General features: G+C 44.0%; 1 protein-coding gene across 5 annotated transcripts in view; it reads left to right on the plus strand.

Moving 5' to 3' along the window:
• Nucleotides 1-21,951, plus strand: part of MRAS (muscle RAS oncogene homolog) — a 44,235-nt gene extending 22,284 nt beyond the window's left edge. For 4 of the 5 annotated variants that reach the window (XM_060278630.1, XM_035128594.2, XM_035128573.2 and 1 more), the window contains 5 exons: nucleotides 4,789-4,999; nucleotides 13,464-13,617; nucleotides 15,175-15,274; nucleotides 16,246-16,325; nucleotides 21,612-21,951. In XM_060278630.1, the coding sequence (XP_060134613.1) occupies nucleotides 4,807-4,999; nucleotides 13,464-13,617; nucleotides 15,175-15,274; nucleotides 16,246-16,325; nucleotides 21,612-21,711 (627 nt within the window). In that variant the 5' untranslated portion in view covers nucleotides 4,789-4,806 and the 3' untranslated portion in view covers nucleotides 21,712-21,951. The remainder of the gene's footprint in view (nucleotides 1-4,788; nucleotides 5,000-13,463; nucleotides 13,618-15,174; nucleotides 15,275-16,245; nucleotides 16,326-21,611) is intronic. The other variant, XM_060278632.1, reaches the window with a different exon arrangement.
• Nucleotides 21,952-22,733: the final 782 nt, after the last annotated feature.

Raw genomic sequence — 22,733 nt, forward strand, 5'->3', positions numbered from 1 at the left:
TGTTCTCATTTCAGCCACCAAGTTGACTTGTAAGAATTTTAGAAATGGCGGCAGTGAGAGAGTGGGGGCAGGAGTCATTGGCCTTTTTTTCGAAAGTGGAAGGATAAACACATGCTCATTAGAGGTCGCCCCCCCTTTCCCTCATATGCACCCAGAGCTTTGGGGAAAACAAAAGAACAGATTTAGGGAGAGGAGAGGGAGGAAGTTTGGGCGCACAAGTGTACATTCTTGTACTAATGGAATGGGAGACTTGCCACTGCTTCAGATATAAGCCATAGGTTTAAAAAAGATAAACCAGCCGAACTTGAATAGACCATGTCAGTTTTACACATGTTCATATGTCTATTCTGTCCCATTTTTGCAGTAATTTGTGATTAATTTTTTTAAAAAAATGTGAAAGCTTACAGTTAAATGTATATTCATCACAATCTTAAAAACCTATTTTTCCCTCAATGTAAACAATTCAAAACAGATGTAATCCTAAAATATGTGTTTTAATGCACTTTGCCACCTCTTTGAGCCAAGATCTGCATCTCAAAATTCAAAGGAATCGAAAGGATTGTTGCGTTCCACCAATGTATTAGTCTGAAACATTTGAATTTGGTTGGTTCGTTTAAATGCAGCCTGAACAAAGTTTTCCACTATACTTAGCAATGGTTTTCAAAACTTTTGTCCTCCAGCTACATTTTCCACATAGATCTGTCCACCATGAGTACCTTTACGTACTTACCTTGAAACCACTATGGATTACACAGCAAGTTCTGGGGTGCATCTGGCCATAGATTCTAGGACACATTCTTAGTTAACAAACGGGTGTTATTGTCCATTCTTATTCTGAAAGGCAACTCTAAAGTGCCCATTTTCTTATTTCCCATTTATCACTGATACTATCCCTGTAGTTACCGGTACACTGATTGCTTTATCCTAGACATGTGTTGAACTGCTGGCAATAACTATAGAAGTAGATAGAGACTGTGCCTCTAGGTCTAATGAACAGCTTTCTCATTCACTCCAGCATTCATCCCTGGGTCTGAAACCCACCATTAATAAGGCTGAAACATCCAGGGAAGCAGAAACCAATATTGATAGTCCTTCACTTGGCCTCCCCTTTGCCCACCAGTCTGTTGCAGATGCACATTGCAAGGGCAGATTGACAATGAGAGAGAGAGCAAGCTCAGTCTTTCAAGGAAACTTGCTCCTCTCCTTTATTTGTTGTTATTTATTTATTAAATGTATAGTTTAGCCTGACTTTTGTCGCATGATCCCAGGGAGAGTTTCAATGCATTTTTTTTAAAAAAAATCCATTCTAAACAATTAAGAACATATTTTTTATATATATAAAAAAAACCACTAACATTCATAAAAACTTGCGGTGTTTTTATGAAAATTCTCAAAGGGTGGAGAGAAAATGCCAGTGACATTCTCATGGGTGGGATGCAGAGCTGTGCTGAGCTGACCCTACTTTCAAGGTGGCAGAGGGAGGTCTGTGAGTGTTGTTTTGTTCTGCAAATAATCTCTCCAGGGGTCTGTACTCTGCAGCATTCTTAAGTGCTTGCCTTCCCCCAAGAGCTCAGCTGGATGGTAAACCTGACAGCTTTTTGTTGGTTGTTTTAAAATGAAGTTGTTGGGGTTTTTTTTACTTTTAAAGAAATGCACGTGGAACAAATTTTTTTATTTATTTTTTTGGTACGTAAAATGCAAAAAGAAAGACTTCCGTTAAAAGTATTAGTGAGTGCACCAATCTTAGGCGTTTGGTAGCCATCTTCCTTGGTTTTCCACACTTCCATTAAAGCTCAGGAGAAGATGCCTCAAAGTAACCCCTCCCATGGTGATTTTTGAGATCAAGAAGGCTGCTGAAGTACAAAAATATAAAAAAACCTCAAGTGGAGAGCATGCACACCTATGGCCACTGTGCAACAAGGCATAATAAAAATCCTCATAGCCAGTGAATTCTAAAGTACCATTAGAACGAGACCAAAAAACAGAAGCCACTTTTGAACTGAAATAAATCTTCTGATAAACTGGAGGGCAGATTTCAGCCCAGCAACTAATAAAAATGCTCCTACAGCTCTCAGTGGCAGCTGCAACTAATGTCCCATAAAAGCCTAGGCAAACAGGCAGGTCTTTGCCTGGTTTCAATATGCTGTAAGCTCTGACACCAGAACTGCTTCCAGGAGAACAATCCACAATGGGGCACCACCACAGAGAAGACCCTACCCTGTGTCACCACCAGGCGAATCTCCCTCAATGGTTGGTGTGATAACAGGAAAGGCCTCCCTCTTCCATACTAGCTTTATATAAGGGGTAGGCTGTTATGGGGAGAAACACCTGTTCAGCCATCTGGGCCTCAAGTCATGACTGACCCTCACCAGTTTTACTTCCATCCCTGAGTTCTCCTGATCTCCACTGGAGCTTCCTGCTCCTGTATAAGCTCCCAGCCTGAGCTGAAGCAACAAGATTTCCTAGGGCTCCAAGCGAAGCTGCCTTGAGCTAAGGCAATGGTTGGTATGTGAGAACCAACCAGAATACGCTGGAGACGACAGAATTGCGGACTAGACGAACATAGGTCTGATTTAGGAAGGAGACCAGCCCCAGGGGCCCTGGCAATTCCGAAACAGGGACAGGAAGGTGATGGCTTCTCCTGATTGGTTTAACCCCAATGTTCATAGGCTTAGTATAGCTGGGGACATGCGTCATGAACAAACAAGGTTTCTCTAAATGGCTGACTGGTGGTAATTTATCATCTCCATCTGCTGTGCAGTTGGGCTGGGACAGAGAGCAGGTTGGGCGATACAGGTTCACAATCATTGGGTGAGCTCCATGTCCACATGCAGACCGGCCACTGTGGTATTGTTGAGGTATTGGGTGCCCAGTCTGTAACACTGGACGTTTCTCTCTCTTTTTATTATCAGCTTCATGGCCACAGTTAAACAGCAATAGCGTCCTGTAGCTGTTGTGAAATGTGAAAGCTACAGATTTTGAGAGAACCATCTGGAAGGGAGAAGGAGGAACACCGAGGCAGCTCCAGCTGCTGTTGTTGTATCTAAGTGTGTCCCCCCCCCCTTTGCAGGTTTCATAACAGGATTAGGCAATTTCAACGTCACACACGTTGCCATGGTTACTGTAAATCATTGTTATGAGCAGTTTCTCAGCCGAGGAGTTTATTTCCAGATAACTTTTTCTCTTTCTTTCTTTTTTTTGGCAAGATGAGATGTTTTGGTTCTGAGTTTCATGCTCTCTTCTAAATGGCGTGGACTATGTGTTGACTTTGACCAGAAGGGAAAAGGAGAATTGAGGTCTCCCGCCATCTTTTGTCTCCTGTCTCCCCCACTTACAGACCTTGAATCAGGCTTGTCTTGCAAATGAAGCCAGGCTAATCCAAACCTGGGTTAGACGCTGAAAATTTAGGGGTAGTGCTAAATCCTGGATGTGGTAATGGGTGAAGGCAAGTAAGCTGACGTCCAAGTCAGAGAAGACAGAGATTTTTGTGGGAGGTTCATCCTGCCCCGAGTGAGTGGGGTTCTACCTAGCTGTTCTGAAGGAGATTGTGCGGTTGTACTTCCCTTATAAGGACCAGGTTTGTAGTTTGCAGATGACAATGAGACACATGTGACCTCTCTGGAATGGGGAACTCTCTTAGCAGTTTAGGATGGGATGCCAACTATGACCTTTCCTGGCTTCAGTTGTGTATCCAAGTCCTGGTACCTCCAAGTTGGATTACAACAGTACATGATGCTGCTTTGAAAAGGATCTGGGAACATCAGTTTGCCTAGAATGTCCTTCTTCTAGATGTCCTTGGACGACAACTCCAGTCAGGTGAAGTCAACATGCCCAGTGGCCAGGGATTATGGGAGTTGTGGTCTAAGAACTTCTGGAGGGAACCACATGGGCTACTCCCGGCCCTAGAATAAGGCTGTGAGATCCCTAACTGGGACTGGATGATACAATACAGCCCTATTAACACCAGTGCTTTATCAGGCAGGTTACTACAACATGTAGTTTGGACACGGGTGGCGCTGTGGTCTAAACCACTTGGGCTTGCCGATCAGAACGTCAGCAGTTTGAATTCCCGTGACGGGGTGAGCTCCCGTTGCTCGGTCCCAGCTCCTGCCAACCTAGCAGTTCGAAAGCATGCCAAAAAGTGCAAGTAGATAAATAGGGACCGCTCCGGCAGGAAGGTAAACAGCGTTTCCGTGCGCTGCTCTGGTTTCGGTGTTCCGTTGCGCCAGAAGCGGCTTAGTCACGCTGGCCACATGACCCTGAAAAACTGTCTGCGCACAAACGTTGGCTCCCTTGGCCTGTAAAGCAAGATGAGCGCCGCAACCCCAGAGTCGTCTGCAACTGGACTTAACTATCAGGGGTCCTTTTACTACAACATGTACCTACTCGGACCTGAAGATCATCTTGCCAGAGTCTTAAGACATGGGAGGAGGTAGCAGACATGTAAATGAGGCTGTGGTAGTGAGTTTCACCATGGCCTTTTGGGAAGGAGAAACATGCAGTGGCCCTTTTCTCATCTCTGACTTTTACACCATCCTTAGGGAAACATATGGCTTCCTTGATTCCTTCATAGTACCTGCAGAGTCTCATCTGCATGACTGCTACCTCCTTCTATGTTTCATATTAGGCTCTTATGAGAGCCAGGTCCATAGCTTTACTACCAGCTACCTTTTTTCAATACCCACCCCCAAGTTTCTTTGTTTACCATCTTCTTGTCGAAGAGTTTTGGAGAACTCGAAAGCTTGCGTGCTGTTTTGTTGTGACACAAGAATTCTCTCTCTTTTCCAGTTCTAACCTATCGGTGCCATGGCTACAAGTGCTGTTCCAAGTGAAAACCTCCCCACGTACAAGTTGGTGGTAGTCGGAGATGGGGGTGTGGGGAAGAGTGCGCTCACCATTCAGTTTTTCCAGAAGATCTTTGTGCCAGACTATGATCCAACTATTGAAGACTCTTACCTGAAGCATACGGAGATAGATGGGCAGTGGGCCATTCTAGATGGTGAGCCACCTATTTTGAATTGATGGGCTTTCATCTGATGCTGCTCAACTTTTGTGTGTGCATAAATTCCATGTATCTTATTGATTGCATATGTTATATCTCAGTGCGGATAAATAAGATGCAAGAATCAAGTGGAGCTATTCCAATTTGCCCTTTATTCCATGCAGAGTATATTTATCAACCTGCCTTGGTATTTCTTCTCCAAATTAAAGTTATTTTAATGCTAATGATTTAAATCGCTGAAGTTTTGGTTGGGGGATTATGGCCAGAACACACAGGCGTTTGGTGCTTTAATGGAGTGCTTTGCCCAGGTATTCAAAAATATGTTTATCTTGCTAGGCGGTGTGCTACAAAGAAAATATAAAAACCACTGAGAGAGAGAGAAAAAAACAATACAACAGACAAAAAGGCATCTGACAGAAGTCAAGCCAAGAACACACACAAGAAGAATGAAACACTTGGATAGAAGTAGATTTTGCTAGAGAAAAGTCTAATGCATAGTTAAAACTGTGGAACTCGCTGGTGCAGGGCACAGTGGTGGCCACCAACTTCGATGACTTTAAATAAGGATTGGACAAATTCATGGAGGAGAAAGCTATCAATGGCTGCTAGGCATGATGGCTGTGCTCTGCCTCCCCGGCTGGAGGCAGTGAAACTTCTGTGCTACACCCTCCCCTAGTTCAAATAAAGAAACTCAGAAGTTCTCTCCTACCTGTTGTTCCAGGAGCGAATTTCAGTACATTAGCACTGTACTGTATTTCTCTCAGTCCTGGCTCCAGGACTGAGCAGTGGTATGAAGGTGAGAGTGATGGTATTTATTTGTTTGACATGCTGAGTTCCTGGTTTTTCTTCAAGGACCTGAGAGGGGCATATATGGGATTCCTTTCCATTCTCACAACTATGCTATGGAACAGGTGAGGCGAAGAGAGAAAGAGAGAATGTGGCTTGTTCTAGGTTACTCCCATGAGCTTTGTGGCTAAGTGAAGATTTGAACCCACATCTCCTCAAACACCCTCTCTATCAATCCATTGCACCAGCTACAGACTCAGCTACAGATTCACATTTTGCATTGTTGTTGTCATTGCTGTTTTGGCTTCAGATGACATGTGCACTTGAAAGAGTGCTCTCTTATGGGTCTGAAAAGAAATCAGAACACCGCTTGAACTTTTACTTTTACCAGAGAACAATGTAGGAAAATAAAGGTAACCAAGGCAGGCGCTATTCATAAACTTGTGAATTATTATGCAAGGGATGTTTTTTGATAACCACTACCACTTTCTCTGCACGTAGCTATTTTCATTATTTCTCTGCTGGGGCTGCTTGCCCAGTTGCTCACGAACTCAGTGCATTTGTATACATGCAATGTTTATGCACACACGGCTGGAATCCAAAAATTAATCTTGCCTACACTAAATTAATTCCACCTTTGTATTGAGCAGTTTGGATCAAGCAACTTGTTTTAGTCTCCGGTTTTCTCCCACCACTGCTGCAACCACCCAACATCTTCTGCCTATTTGCTGAATCTGATGCTTACTTATTATTATTATTATTATTATTAATTTTGCTAGAGGCCAGTCTGGTGCTGGTGCTCCAAATCTGAAGCCAAAGAAAAATGCTTTAACAAGGCAGGCGAACAGAAGTCTCCTGAGCATATTGACTCACAAGAACCTGAGCGCCGGCCCCCTGCAGGCAACCTGTCCATTGAGCTTCCATCCTGATTTGCTTACACAAAGCTTAAACAGAGGTTAGGCTCCTCCCAGTCTTTATTGAGCATTCATTCTGATTTGTGTGCAAGGATGTTAGATGACAATGAGCATTCATCCTGACTTGCTTGCAAGGTGTTCTATATGTCTTCCCATTAATCCTTCATTTGTTCCACACTTTTCACTTTCCTAACTGCAAAAAAGTTTTGAGTTTTGTTTTGTTTTGTGTTTTGGTTTTGGTTTTTTTAAAAGGGCTGCAGGGTAGGATTTTTTGCACCAGAGTGACAAATCCATTTTATCAACTTCAACTGTGCAAATCTAAAGTTGCAGCCTGTACTTGCATCCCTCCTTCAAACTACCGACCAAGTGTCAGCACCTTGGTACTGGTAGGTAAAAAAAAATGGGAAGGAAGAGGTGTGGTTTTTATGCTTGGGAGGTACCTTCACAGTCTTCTGATTTCTGGCTGGCATTGTAAGCCTACTTGATTGGAAACAAATTCCATCAAAATCCACGAGACTTGAGCAAATCTGGTTAAGACGTGGCGCTATGCCCACAACACCAAAGTCACCCGGGATATTTAGAATTACAATCCTATGGATTTATGCTCTGGTACTAACTGCACAAGTATGTATGCCTCTGTTGGCTCAGAAGTGAATTCCACTTGGGTCAATTTAGCCTCATCCTAAACAAGTACGTGTAAGCTGGTTGCCTAAATTCTTCCCATAAGTTCTGTCAGCGTTTCTTGCTGTGTTTGGCTTGGCCCACCTCCAGATGTGCTCTTGCTTCACACCAAGATCACGCTGGTTCGTCTGCCTCGCTTCTGCACAGATCATACAAACAGCTTGGGAATAATCTAACCAGAAGGTTAAAGGGCCGGCGATCATTCCGAAAGCATTCATGCTTGCATAGACGCTGTCACTGAGGAGCTGGTGCCTGGGTTTCTTGTTTTGTTTTTAAATCTGGCTTCTAAATAAGCTAAACAGTTGAGGTTTTGCCTTTATTCTGCACCAGGGTCAGTGAACAGGTTCCTGCTTCTGCCAACTCTTCTTAGCACTCCAAATCCATGCTTCATCAGAAGTGAAATTATTTCTTCCCTTACAGAGGAGAGGGATAAAACAAAATTAAAAAAAAAATCCTTCCAGTAGCACCTTAGGGACCAACTAAGTTTGTCATAGGTATGAGCTTTCATGTGCATGCACACTTCTTCAGATACACTGAAGGAGTAGGGATAGTTTTGAATCCTGATGTTTGCTTTTTGTATTAGAATCACTCCCTCCACCCTTTCTCTCTGTCTTTGAAGGGGGAAAAGCATAGTCTGTTTCACCCCCACTCACATTGGTTGTAAATCTAAGGATTTCTCGTATTGTGTGGTATGCCATCACATCATGGCAAATGCAGGATTAGAGCAACAGATCACAAATTAGCAGAGCAGCAATTCAGTAGTGTTGTACGCTGCTCTGATGTTTTATGATACAGCGGTACGGAATTCTTCCATAAATAAAGAAATTGCAAACCCTTCCAAATTGGTTTTTGTGTGTGTGAGAGTGTATTCCATAACATGTCATTGACACAATAATAGTGCATTAGTGAGGGATTTACACTGGACCTTCCACACATCATTTTGCTCTATTATTTGTTCTAAGATGCTTCCCCAACGCTGTGTCATTATTGCTGTCTTGAGGGATGAAAAGTAAACCAAGACATTTGTGGTACAAAAAAAATGTGGGATTGAAAGCAAGACAGTATTGAAAGCAAGAACATGTGCTGTATAACCACCCCAATACCATCACGAGCACAAATCATCATGAATGCACAATAAAAATCATATCTGAGGGGCTCTAAATAGATAGTGTAAGCATGTACCTTACATATTGCTTATCTAATTTTTAATGGGGGGGGGGAGCTAATATCTAGCGGCCTGAATCTGCCTTTACCTTTCACCAAGCAATGAATACAATGGACCAGATTCAGCTAAGTAGTTGCCCTAGCAGAAGCAAGTGCAATGGATTCAACTAGCACATCAGGAATTTTCCCGCTCTTCCCCTCATCCTCCCCAAATCCTATTGGGAGAATTGGGAAAACTCCCAGAACAGTGTACAGTGGGAGGAGAAGGGAGGTCATTCTGTCTGGCAAGCAGAAATGCTTCCACTGACAGAACAATAGAGCAACATGATTGGTGAACTGTATATCAAGTGAGCAGAAGGCTTAACTTTGACCTGGAGCCTCTGTGTTCCCTAATCCCAAATATGCAGAGGCTGGCTGTGGCTCCATAGTTTGTGGTGAGGGAAAATGCATTCTGCACATGCTCTGAGGCATTAGAACCACTTTAGATATTAAGGAGAAAAGGTTAAGTGTTGAGATTCCTGCATTGCAGGGGGTTAGACTAGATGACCCTCAGAACCCCTTCCAGCTCTGCAGTACAGTCATACCTCGGGTTACAGCTGCTTCAGGTTGTGTCCTTTCAGGTTGCGCTCTGCGCCGAACCTGGAAATACCGGAATGGGTTACTTCCGGGTTTCGGTGTGCACACATGCGCAGATGCACCAAATCGCGACCCGCACGTGTGCAGACGCAGGTTGCGAGCGTGCCTCCCGCACGGATCACGTTCGCAACCCGAGCGTCCACTGTCATGTGATTCTAGCTGTTCCATCTGAAGCTTCAGGGGGCTGGTCAAGTGGTTCCGTGTCAAAATCTCCCTGCATATGAAAAGCACTTCAGGATAAAGGCCAAGCTTGGTGCCTTCTCTGGTGTGCTAGCTTTCCAAGCAGCCCGCTGGCTTGACATGAGGCAGTTTCAAACAACTCCACTTGTATGCATTCCGAGATTGTCATTGTTCCATGAGAAGACTGTACCACGTGCCATCCCTCGGCACTGAAATCCACTCACAAGGTCTGCCGGAGAAACAAGGGCACGATATTAAAAGAAAGCAATTATAGCATAATTCCTTCTCTTTTTTCCCCCTTCCTGGGCTTTTGCTTTGCTTTTGCTTAATGGCTTTAGAACAGTCATTCAGGAGCAGCCTTGAGGTCATGCCTTTCTCCGTCTGGCAACAAAGAGTTATGGAAAATAACTTTTATAAGAAGGAAAGAATGTTCTCAACCATCCCCCCCCCCCAAAGCGTGCCTCAGAATTGGACCCACGCAGACTGCAAATATATGGAGCAGGGTTCGCCTTCCTTCCTCCTAGCCAAGGAGAGAAGTGAATGTTTCAGAAGGGATAGGGTAAAGAATATAAAGACATAATCGTAACAGCAATATTTATTTCACCAAGCATACACCAAACATACTGCTTTTTTAAAAAAGCAACGACAACAACCACAGCCCTGTTGGGTTCTCTAGACCAATATCCTGTTTCTAACAGTGAATAGCTAAGAACGATCTTCTATAAGAACGTGAAAGAGCCAAACTTCTGTTGGTTCCCAGGATGGAGATAGGTAGGAGTGGCCTTTGCTCTGCTCTTCACTACAGGTGTTTGAGCATACCTGTAGTTTATTTTTCAGAAATATACTAGTGCATCTGCCAAAAGTATACCATGTGAAACTGCCCTGGGGTTGGACTCTATGTTTTTTTTAAAAAAAATATTTTATTGGTTTTACATAATACAAAAAAGATAGAAAAAAAAAACACATACAGATACATATCATATTTCCCATCTTCCCCTGCTCTCCCAGGAGTCCTCTCCTCCCACAAGAGAATCCCCTGAGAGGTAGGCAGTCGAAGATGGTTCCTTTTATAATTAAATCTCTCCCCCCTTCCCCCCAGTGTCTCCCCCTGCCACTGAGAGACTCCAGGGAAGCGAGGAGAGGGTCAGGCTGGTAACAACAGCAAAAAAAGAAAAAAGAAAAAAGGAAAAATAACACCAAGGAAGAACAATAAAAATAAAAACAAAAACAAGACATTTAACATCAAAAATTTAAACCTTATCTATTTTCCTAGACATTGTCCTTTGGGCTTCTCCAAACCCCTCCCTTTATTGATTTTCATTTGCCAAATCCACCTTAACAGTTCTCATTTTTTACACATCATTTTAATCTCATTTACTTATACTTATCTAATTAGCTATTTACTCAAATTACCTATAAATTTTTATATTTCTATATCTCTTTCCATTCCCCCCTTCCCCCCCCACCCCAGAGCTCTCCCTGCCACCGAGAGCTTCCAGGGCGCAAAGGACAAGCAGGGGATGGTTCTTTTCCAGCTGGATCTCCCCCTCCCCCTGTCCTTCCCCACTCCAACAGTCCCCCCCTGCCACCAGGGAACCCCAGAACGGAGACGACCACAGGGGAGGGCTAGAACATCCAGCTATCCTCCAATTCACTTTTTACCAGCTATACTAATAATCTCATTTCTAATCTAAAAAACCACTGCACTTCACTAATCTACTTTCCATCCCTTGCCTGAATTTTCCTGCAAGAGCTTTCATAATTTTATAATTTCTATATCTTATTCTCTTACTCCATTTTATATCTTTTCTTTCTAATTTAAACTATTCCCCCCCCCTGTTCACAGCACATCCCTTCTCAGTTCAGCAGATTCCAAAATCCGTAACCAGTTTCAAACACCATTTTAGCCCACCTAAACTTAAATCCTTCCATTTACCCCACTCCCTTTCTGCAATATTTTACATGTCCCGATTTTCCATTCCCTCCCTGTTGCCCTCTTCTCATTTGAAAGTTCCACTCAGTAAATTTAATCTCCTCCCCTCTTCTTTGTTCCTTATGGGAATTCAGAAATCCAAACATAGTTTGTGTTCCCCTTTCCATAGGGGGGCTATTTCTCTGGTACCCTTGCTCAGAAACTTTTTCCTCATTGACAACTTCCTCCTGTTCTTCTTTATTGCCTTCATCCGATATTTTTTGTCCTTTGTCCCCTTGGTGAAGTTGCTTCATCTCTCTTAATTGCAGATTGTCCTTATGCATTTCGATTGTAAGTTCCCATAAGAGTTTCAGAGTTTTTTCTTTGAATTCAGCTGAATAATCGCATGTTGACATTTTGTACTCCTCTCAAGGACACAGTGTTATTCCAAAGCACAGGAAGTGGTTACATTTCTTCATTCCATCGCCATTTTTCCCAGGCTGGTTACAGTATGTCCACCCATTAAACACGAAAAAACAGATACTTATTTCCAATTTATAATTATCCAGAGGGGATTTTCGTAAGTGAATCTTTAAATTGTCCGCATCACTTCAACTCTCCCTCCATTCACGAGTCTTGCTAAAACTGTCAGGGCTGCTGGTTCCAGCGGCAGGAATAGGTTCTCCTTTCTTATCCAAATTTGCAGGGGTTTTAATATATATCACAGTCTCCCCTTAGCCCTGCCACTAAAGGGGATCAATACAGCTCTTGTAGTTGCATAGCACATCAAATCCAAAATTATCTTGGCGTCGGGTAAATCCTTTAACTGCTTCCTCCTTCAATCAAGAGAGAGAGGTTGGCTTCCGTTCTTTAAACCTCAATCCCGTTCCAATTCTTTCAATCCAATTAAAAATTAAGTCTTTTTACTCACGGTCTCTTAAATTTCGAATCTTTCTTTGGAAGTATTCAGCGCTCTCCGCCTCCGGCACGGAGCTTCTCCTTGCGAGGGCAATGATGGCGCTCAAAGATGGCCCCCGCGACTTCAACCCTTCTCGCTCCGGGGCTCTTATTAGAGCTTACCAGAGAGTTGGGGAGTCCGAAATGGGGCTCTGCTGAGCAAATTCGTCCCCGGGACGCTCTTCCCAGGGCTCTTTTGGGGCGCAGCGTCGCTCTCGCTGCTTACCCCCCCCTCGCAAAGACGGGTGTCTCGCAGCTCGAGACAAACCCCGCCGATCGGCACTGGCGCTGAACCGGAAGCCCTGGGGTTGGACTCTATGGATTATTCCATGGTCCAGGGACTCCTTTGCTGCCTATATGTTTAACAAAATGCAGTTAAACAAAATACGATGTGAGAAAATGCCCTGTCTAGCTTGGTCCTCAAATGCTGGGGTCTGAGTTTCAATATATACAGTCATATCTTGGTTGTTGAACACCCTAGAACTCCAACGTTTTGGCTCCCGAACGCCACAAACCCGTCAGAGATTGTTTCGGTTTGCAAATGTTCTTTTGGAACCCAAACGTCTGACGGGGCTTCCACGGCTTCTGATTGGCTGCAGGAGCTTCCTGCAGCCGATCAGAAGCTGCAATTTGGTTTTCGAATGTTTTGGAAGTAGAACGGACTTCCAGAACAGATTCTGTTCAACTTCCAAGGTACGGCTGTACATCCGTAATGCAAAGGGAGAAGATTGTCAGAGGGGAATCTTACTGTTGCAAGGCTCAAGCCTGCTTTCAGTCTAGTTCTTGGGTTACAATGGGGTGTTCGTCATTGCTAAAACTAATAATCTGGGAGACTTTGGCTGCCATCCTCAGCACATCTGCCACCCTTTTTGCATGTGACTTCACACATGCACTGAACACATGTAGGGGAGAGCTGGACCCCGCTGCCCTGGCTGCACCCTCCCAACATTCAAATGTTGAGCTGGGCATAGCCGTACATGCATGCAGTCGTGACACCTATAAACTCTGTTTATCTTTCTTGGTCAGTGTGCAGATGTAGGGAGGGCTGGAAGTGGGGCAGGGTTAGTCATGCACAGCCCCACCTTCCTCCAGCATAGCCCTGGAAATGTGTACAAAGGAGGCTTAGCTCTCAAGCAGATATGTTTAGGGCGGGAGAGTCAGTATGGGCACACAATTTGGGTGCAGGCCAACTGAGCATCTTCTACTTTCTCTTTCCCCTTGCCATCCCTAGTTCTGGACACGGCAGGCCAAGAAGAATTCAGCGCAATGAGGGAGCAGTACATGAGGACGGGGGACGGATTCCTCATAGTCTTCTCAGTCACAGATAAAGCCAGCTTTGAGCACGTAGACAGGTTCCACCAGCTCATCCTCCGAGTCAAAGACAGGTGAGTGCCTTTCAGCTGTGAGTACTCTCCCATGGATTCTGCAGGTAGATCCCTGCGAGGTTTTGGTAGATCGCAGTTGATCTCTGGCTCCCTTTCCTTAGCATTGGTAAAACTGACTCCCGCCCTGCCCCTCACCCCGCTTTCCATTGTTGTTTCATCTCCGAAAGGGAAGACGGAGCTTTCTCTGTGCTGCTGTTTTCATCCATATTGATCTTTACCCTTTTGTCCCCCAAAAATGGAACTCCCCCCCAAGCTTTTTCTCTAACCCCTCAAAATCAGGGCTTTTCTCCTTCCTAAAAAAGGGTCAACAACTTTGAGCTGAACCCCCCAAAAACAGGGTTAGATCACTACCAGTTTTTAATTCTGAAAGTAGATCGCAGTCTCTTGGGAGTTGGCCACCCCTGTTTTAGGGAATAAATATGTTGGAGCCTTCCCTCGAAAGATGTAGCTTTTTTGTATGGCTCTTGACTGAGAGAACATTGAATCAATTGTACCTCCTACATTTTTTATGACTTTATATTTTTCTGACCCATCCTTTACCCCGTTAGTTATATTTAAAATATCTGCACGTTGCCAGAACTTACTATACGTGATTTTTTAAATGAACAGCTTTGGTGTTTCTGATGTGGCCATTCAAAGCCAGATTCTCTATAGCCTGGGTCTCTTGTAACAATATGATGTCATACCCCGTTATAAAATCTTTGAAAGTGACATCCTCAGTTTTATGCCGCTAGCCTGTGTGTAAAGTATGCTTGTTTACTTGTTACATTGAACACTGGTACATTTTGAGGGGGGGTGCGTGGAGCTGCTGGAGGGAGCAGGGGAGAGAAAAGTTCCCTTCAGTGAGTTTCCTTAAGTTGCCTTTGAATCCAAATTCCCCAGTCTTCCAGCAGGCACATGCCTCATCCCACATTGTTCAGGAGTGCCTACTCAACCTCCAGATAAGCTTTTTTTTGGGAGGGGGTTACAGGTGACTGCAAATGCAGGGAGGAAGAATGGAAACTGTTTCCTCCTTGAATGTATATTGCTGTCCCCGCATCCAATCCACTGACTTGTTGTCCTATTTTCTGTGGATTGTGTTTATGCGTACCGTTTAGAAATTTGAATAAGTGGTATATAAATGTCATAAATAAACAAATGAGCCATCCTGGATATCACCACCACAGATCATATCATGTCAAGCAAAATGCTTTTCAGCGGAGAAGTCAGTCCATGCATTCAGCTCCCAACAATAACCAAGAAGAGAAATTAAGCAGTGTCTTTGCATGTGTGAACCAGGCCAAAGCTCAAATTTCTAGACTGGTTTTAGGTGTCCACTGCAAGTACATTTGCTATTAACATTTGCTGTTTAATGCACAAACAAAAGATAAGAAAAACCTTGGTAGATCACCTTTTCTCCACGGAATTCATTCATGATTTGATCACGCTCTGTTCTTCAATTAAACAGCAAGTCCTTTGGTTTGTGGTTTCTGTTTTCTTCAAATACTAGAAATAATGTGACACCCAAGAAGCAGGGAGTTTTTGTACTGATGTTCTCTCTTTATCCTCTTCTTCCAGGGAATCTTTTCCAATGATCCTGGTGGCCAACAAAGTAGACTTAATGCATCTGCGAAAAATCACCCGGGAGCAAGGAAAGGAAATGGCAGCAAAGCACAATGTAAGTATTTTGGTTTCTTTCCATGATGTTTTCTTTGACCATTCAATGGCCTGTAAGAGCCTATGGCCTATTGGAAGTTCATAGGATGCTAGGTCTGTTCTTCCATCAGCAAAAAAAAAAACCCCACTATATTTTGTATGACTAAGTTGACTATTTGAATATATTTATTTCATAAATATCTATGGTGCCTTCACCAAAATTGATCACAAGGTGGCTTAAAAAAAATAAGGTACTATAAAGACATTGTATGTATTCTAAAAATATACTGTCATTGTTTGGGCTACATCAGCAGCAAATTTCTATATTTCATATGAATGCTTTTGAATTTCCTTTTCCATGGTCTGCTGTTCTGTTGTGAGCTACTGTATTTTATTTGATTATGTTGTAACCCACACTTGGAATGTAACAGGATGAAGTGTGTTTTAAAAATGAAGTAATAATAATAATATGGATTTCCTTGTAAGTACATATATATTTTGCAGACAGCCATTCCTTCTCCCCAGGAAACTCTGGGAACTGTAATTTTGAGGGTGGCGGCAAAGCTCTCTCCAAACTACCCATTCCCAAGTTTCTTTACATGAGACTATGTCAGTTAAACTAGTATAAAACTGCTGCAAGGTTATAGTGCAACTATGCTACTAGAGAGCACCTTCATCAAGTCATTTTCTACCATGGAATAGTGTACAAAATGTAACCTATCCTCTTCTTGTCCTCATTATCAAGTATCAGTGTGACAAGTTCTATCTGTGAACAGCTCTTTAATCTTTCTGAACTTTTAGTTATTCAAACTGTCTTCAGGCAGATTGGGGAAATAAAAATGAAACTGTACATTCGGTACAAGACACCTTCCTTCTTTGTTATAAGGGCATCCCTACTGTGCAATCAAATGTTTTCTTTCCCGTGAATCATTACATAAAACCATTTCCCCAATAATATACATATTGAAGAGTTACTGGGCCTTTATTTTCCAGATTCCATATATAGAAACCAGTGCAAAGGATCCCCCACTGAATGTTGACAAAGCCTTCCATGATCTTGTTCGAGTAATCAGGTGAGCCATCATCCAGTGAGTTAGCCAAATACTGACACAATTTGCAAGGGTTTAATGAATCTATCATCCATGTGCTAGAAGCAAGAACTTGGTTCATATCTCACTGCTAAATGCCATTTTTAATATAATGCACTGTTTACATATATATTTCAGCACACAAATGACCATCTTGGTACCACAATACTTATGCCAGATCAGTTGTGGAACTTATCCATTTGATTTCTCTATCACAGATAGTCCACATGATCAACTCAAATGGCCCATGTGAGCTTGGTCAGCCTTGAGTTCTGATGACATGATGTCATCTCAGCCCAACATGCCCCTTCCAGCTCAGGCCATTGTATCACCAGATCATTGAAGGTTGATGCCTTCTGAGATGGTCTACGGCGGTGACTTTCAAACTTCCTTCTCTTTGAAAACTAGGAGGGAAGAATTATCTGCTGGGTATTTTGGCTTATATCCTAAGATCCATGCTCCGTGTTCATTGGGTATCGTGTTAAGCCTTGCTGTCCCCTCCATTCAAACTTACTGTGCTTCTGGAACATTCTTCTACAGCTGCAGCCTGATCAGTAATGGTGGGCTTCAAGGAAGAGGACTCTCTTATGCTGAAACCCTAGATAAGTTTCAAATAAGCTTCAGGTTTTCTCGGAACCCTGCTTAGAACCACTAGCTCAGGGTAATTGTCCATTTCTAAGATGAGAGGTGCTGAGCTCCAATCTAGCCTGAAAGCTCTCCTACATAATTTAAGATGAAAGGACTGGGTGTGGGTGCTTAGCTGGGGGAATGAGAAAGCAGCTAGGTAGTACAGCCCCCCGAGAAGGTTCTCTGGAATAGAAGAGACTCCTCAGGACTGGAAATACAGTACCTGCTTTAAACCATTGAATCTCATGTGCAACAGTGGCCCAGTATAGCATTAACCCATATTCTGCCACATGCAAAATTAGGGAAAGTCCAGTTGGCTTTTATGTAAAGAAAAGTCTAAAATCTGGGCTTAATGTGCCTCTCCTCTCAACTTTGCCACTTGGCTTGGAAGTTTAACTTGGTGCTTCTTCAGTTTCCATTACTCTAACTTGTATCACAGTGCCTGGTTTTCCTCTATATCTTATTTTGGCAAAAGTCCAAAAGCACTGGATGTCTTTGTCCGTTGATTTAACTGCTGACTTGTTTTACTCGCCTACCGAGCAGAGAAAGCACTGCCAGTTCAAGTTGAGAACCCACCGTGGTGGAATGGATGAACCATCAATCTGTCCTGTCTAAACTGGGATTATATTCCCAGTTTGGCTGCAGATTTTCTTCAGGGGGGGGTTGTTTGCTGAATTTTTACACAACCTGCCTACTAAAGCTGCAATACTATAATGCTTAGCCGGGCATAAGCCCCATTGAACTCAGTGGCTCCTCGGAACTGGCATGTCTATGAATCTGCTGAAAAATGACTCCACCTGGAAAATGTGCTTCAATGGAAACAGTCACTTTTACTAGATTTCATGTACAAGAGAGTTGGAAAACATGTTGTGTGATGCCTCTCCCCTCCCCCAGCCTCAATTGAGCTGAGGATATAGGCCTGCAGAAACGCTACCATTATCATGGCCATTTTCCCAAGCAGTGGAGAGAAAAGGAGGAAAACATGGTGCTTCCTTCTTCCTTGCAGTCATATCTTTTGCTGGTTTATGCCTGTTTCCCGGGAAAGCAGGTGGCACTACCCACTCATCCTAGATCATCTCCTTTGGCAGTAGAAATGGGGAGTGGGTGGTGGTGAGAAGTCGCTTGGGGAGTACAGATGCAAGCTGGAATTGTGCCATGTTGTTTTCAAATCATTTTCCTCATTAGTGAAGCTGGCAGTGAGAAGACTCCCTCATAGCTGAGCTAGTGCAGCCCCCGTCTTTTAAATCTTGCGTCAAGGACAGACGAACGCAAGACACTGTGGCAAATTGGGCAACAGCTGGTTCTGCCCAAAGAATCTTCATCATAACAGTGGCAAAGCATCTGGCTGCCCTGGTTTTCCATTTGCTAATTGCCTTCTAGGGGTCAGCAAACTTTTTCAGCAGGGGGCTGGTCCACTGTCCCTCAAAGCTTGTGGGGGGCCAGACTATATTTGGGGGGAAGGGATGAACGAATTGCTATGCACACCAGGCAGGCCCCACAAATCTTCCATTCTGCAGGATTCTATTTTACGCTAAGGAAAGGGACCCAGCGATCGACAGCTATCAACACCAAACCTCCCAGGGATCTACCAGTAGATCCTGATCGACCTGTTGGGAATCCCTGTGATTAATCCACCTCAAAATGGATTTCTGTGCTGCCTTCCCATCTTCATTAGCTGTAGGCCTTTAGCTGGAATGGGACATCTGGCATTTGTATATGTCCATTATGCCACACTGACCCATTCAGCCAGGAAAGATAACCCAACCTTGCCTTGCAGTTGTGTTCTCTAGGAAGCTCTGCTAGAATGGAGGCTCTGTATGCCTGCCAGCCCCAGTTTTGCACAGAGGAGGCAGTATAGACTCTGCTTCTCCAGCATACAAGCTTTTCAGTCGTTGCAAGACTCTTCCGGCTTTTTCTGGCTGGCAGAGAAGGGATGTGAGATAGAAGGAGGATTCAGTGGAGGGGGAAAGCTTGAGAAATGCTGCTCCTCTTGGGGTGGCACCTAAACGACATGACACACACTTCAGAACCAGAGCCGTAGCCATGCCACATCATAGTGACATTTTGTTCTGCCCTTTCGACAAAATTCTATACAGGAAATTCTTACGTTGGCACCTTTCTGCATTCACTGATTTGTACCAAGTCCCATGGGAGGAAATGGCAAAGGTCCACCTTGAGCTGGAAATGGAGGGGGCTATAGATCAGCGACAGAGGGCATCCTTGGAATGGGTGAGGCAAAGAAGGGAAACCTGTGGCCCTCCAGAGGCTGTTGAACTCCTGCCAGCCCCAGCCCAGTGTGCAGGGATGACGGGAGCAACCTTCAGTAGCCCGCAGGTTCCCTATCCTTGGGCCCAAAGTCTCTTATTCTTGAGACTAGGGCTGTGTAGAGGAGCCCATCTCTCAACTCACCACATTAGATGCTGTGGGCTTGCAGCCACTAGATGAAACCAGCAGCTCCTTTATTATAAGAAGACGTCTTCTCTATGACATGAATTTTCTCGGCTGTCAAAGTTCCAAGACTAGAGACAGAAAATAGTTTTTGAGGGAAATGAAAGTAGTGTGAGTGAGCTGCTCTTCTCCTTGGCTTCTTGCATGTTTCTTACACCTCTGATCACAACAGGTTTGGAAAGAGTAGCAGGAAGGGTGGTGCAGCATAACTATGGCGACACCCTCCTGACCCCAGCGTAGCTGCAGCTTACCTGAATGGAGAGTTGCAGGGCACGAGTGCCAAATTAGCTCTGTTGGTAGGTCCATGAAGCCCCATCCAAACCACTGCTCTGCCTCCTGTTCAACTAAGCTGTTGGGAGGGTAGCTCCTCCGTTGGACATCAGTCACTATTGCGTACAGGTCATGTGCCTCTTTCTGCCAACTTTTTTTAAAAAATAAAAAATCCAAAGCCACTTCAGAAAGTTGTGAGATCTAGTGGAGAAACAGTGAAGGGGAAGAAGGGATTGATCCACCATCCTCTTCTTTTTTCACACCAGGAAATCCATCTCTGCTCCTTGGGAGAGGGAGAGCGAAATAGCAGGGGTCAGAAGGTGGTGCTCAGATACAAAGGATTAAGCAGATGCTATGACAGTTTTTATTTTTCAAGAGACCAAGTGCACAGAGCAAGCCGTGCCCACTCTTTACACTGAGCGAATTTAGCCACAGCAAGGTCCCCAGTTCGGTCAGGCTCTAATTAGTAAGGTACTTAGCATAATGATTAAAATCTGCTCTCCCTTCAGGGCACAACTCTGTACCAGCTGTTAGGGAGGGAAGTTTGCTTCGCTCCAAGGGCCTTGGAATGCTGGAGACAGAGGGAAGAATTCAGCCTCACACTCTTATGGTCATTCCATCAGCTCCAGCATTTCTGCTTGCCAGATGGAAAGATCTCCCCCGCTGTGCAGTTCTGGGGGTTCTCCTCGTGGTGGTGGAAAACAGATCTGACCCACGTGTGGGTAATTAACAAAAAGAATCGGCTGAGCATCTAGATTCAAAACACAGGGCTTTGCACACTCTCCAGTGGGAGAGAGGCCCCAGCATAGTTAAAAACACTATTAGAATTAACCCGCAGCATAGTGTGGAATATAGGTCGTTAAATCCTTTTGCATAATTAATTTTGGTCTTCCTTAAAATGCTAGCCCCCTCTCTCTACCACTCTAGCAACGAACCCACCACACCCTGTTAAGTAAGTTTAAAAGTTTTACTTCCTTTTAAAAGTTTTACTTACTTACTTAAAGGTCTGGTTCAAGCATTATTCCATGCTGCAGCAAGAAGATTGCTCTTGGGTGCAAAATACACAATATAGTTTCAAACATGAGGTCTGAACTTTGATTGGTTACATGGCACAGAGAGAGAAAGAGAATAAAGGAAGAGAAGCAGCTTTACTTCCTCCTTCATGGAGGTAAGGGGGCACTACCTAGTTGTGTCTAGGAAGAGGCTTCTATGTTAACCGCTTCATGCACAAAATAGCACTTACGCATAGTTATGTTTGACTGCAATTACCCACACTCCTGACCCTCCAGAGTGGATTTGGAGGAGGAGAAAAGTGCTATTGGACTAGTGGGAGCCCTTCTGCTTGCAAACCCTGTTAATTGACTTCAGCCCAGAAAGCGCAAGACCTAACTCAATGTACACACACATACAGGTATGCGTAGTGAAACCCTGTCAACCACTTTTTTAAAAAGAGGGGGGAAAGCTTCAGCTGTGACCACACCATACATCTAAAGTCATTCAAGGCACATTCTGCCCCCCCCCCCAGCAAAGAATCCCTGGGAGCTGTAGTTTACATCTCACAGAACTACAGCGTCCAGCATCTTTAGCAAACTACCATTCCCAGGATTCTTAGGGTGGGGAAATATTCTTTAAATATATGATCTGTATGTAGCCGCCTTCAAGAGAGATCAGGGAAGCAGGAGGGATGTGTGAGTTGTTTATCCTTTTCTACATTCTACATTTCTACATTCACCACTTCTTCTAATCATCATCATCATTAGAACCAATGCGTCTTTTTGATGAACTGTAAACTCAAATAAACTTACAATTCACCGATCAAAACCCACAGGCAATTGCTATGCCAATGGCGCAGATCCAAACACATGTTACTTTTTGTGAAAGAAATCCTTATGTCCTGAAAGCCTGTTTCTTTTCTTTTCTGTTCAGGCAACAGGTCCCAGAGAAAAGTCAGAAGAAGAAGAGGAAGACTAAGTGGCGTGGGGACCGAGCAACCACTTCCCACAAACTGCAGTGTGTGATTTTGTGACTGTCTCTCCCATCTTTCTCGCAATCCATTCCAACTTGAACCTAATTTGAAACTCAAAAGGAGGAAGCAGGGGGGAAGAATCCAGCCTTGAAGCCCTGTGCCACCTAACTTGCAACGTAATGTTTCGAGAACGGCAATCCTTGCACGGAAGGACTCGACAGGGAGCAGAGCCTCAAAGGCATTTTTGAAGCTCGGCCAAAAGGCTGCTTGACAAACGGCACAGGGTGGTTTTATTTTATTTTTTAAAGGAAAAGGGGAAAAAAGGAAGCGCCCCCAAAGCAGGGACTGGGAGTATTTGTGAACATTCACCATCTCGGCAGTCTTTTGTTTTGTAATGAAGACACACTGTTCTTGGTTATACTTGCACACATTTCTGGGCACAGCCCGTTTCTATACAGTCATGAATGATTCCATTTTGTACAGTTGTTTGGGGTGGGGGGGGAGGTGACAGGCAATCCGAACTTCCTTGCTCAGCAAGTGTGGATCGAGGAAGAAACAGCAGGGGTAGGGGTGTGTGTGTGTGTGTGTGTGTGTGTGTGTGTGTGTGTGTGTGTGTGTTTTCTTGCACTGTACACTCCCAGAAGTACTTGGCTATGCAGCCAAACTGCAGTTTCATATGAAATTGCATAGATTTGAAGGGAGAAAATGAATTCCAGCTGCTCTGGGGACTCCAGACATTGTGTCAGATCCTGGAGGTCAGCCAGCTCTCCGTCTGCAAAATGCCAGCGAAAGAGGACAGAGGGGTGGAGGGGTTTGTTTGTTTGTTGTCATTGTCCTTGTTAATCCCAGTTTGGGGAGGGGGGGGACTGTATTTCTGTTAGCAAGCTGCCATGAGGGAAGAAAGGAGAGAAGCAGCCGTTTTGCTAATCCTGAAAATATTTAAATTAAAACGTTATTTACAAAATAATAGGAGTATGATTGCTTTTAAGAGAGAAACTTTATACTGATGCAAATTGAATACAGTTGTGTGCCTATGCATTTTGGTGTTGAAAGGTGAGGGGTGAGGCTCGGTTCAGATTATT

The sequence above is a fragment of the Zootoca vivipara genome, chromosome 1 (genome assembly GCF_963506605.1).
Source record: "Zootoca vivipara chromosome 1, rZooViv1.1, whole genome shotgun sequence".
In the NCBI taxonomy this organism is placed as follows: Eukaryota; Metazoa; Chordata; class Lepidosauria; order Squamata; family Lacertidae; genus Zootoca; species Zootoca vivipara.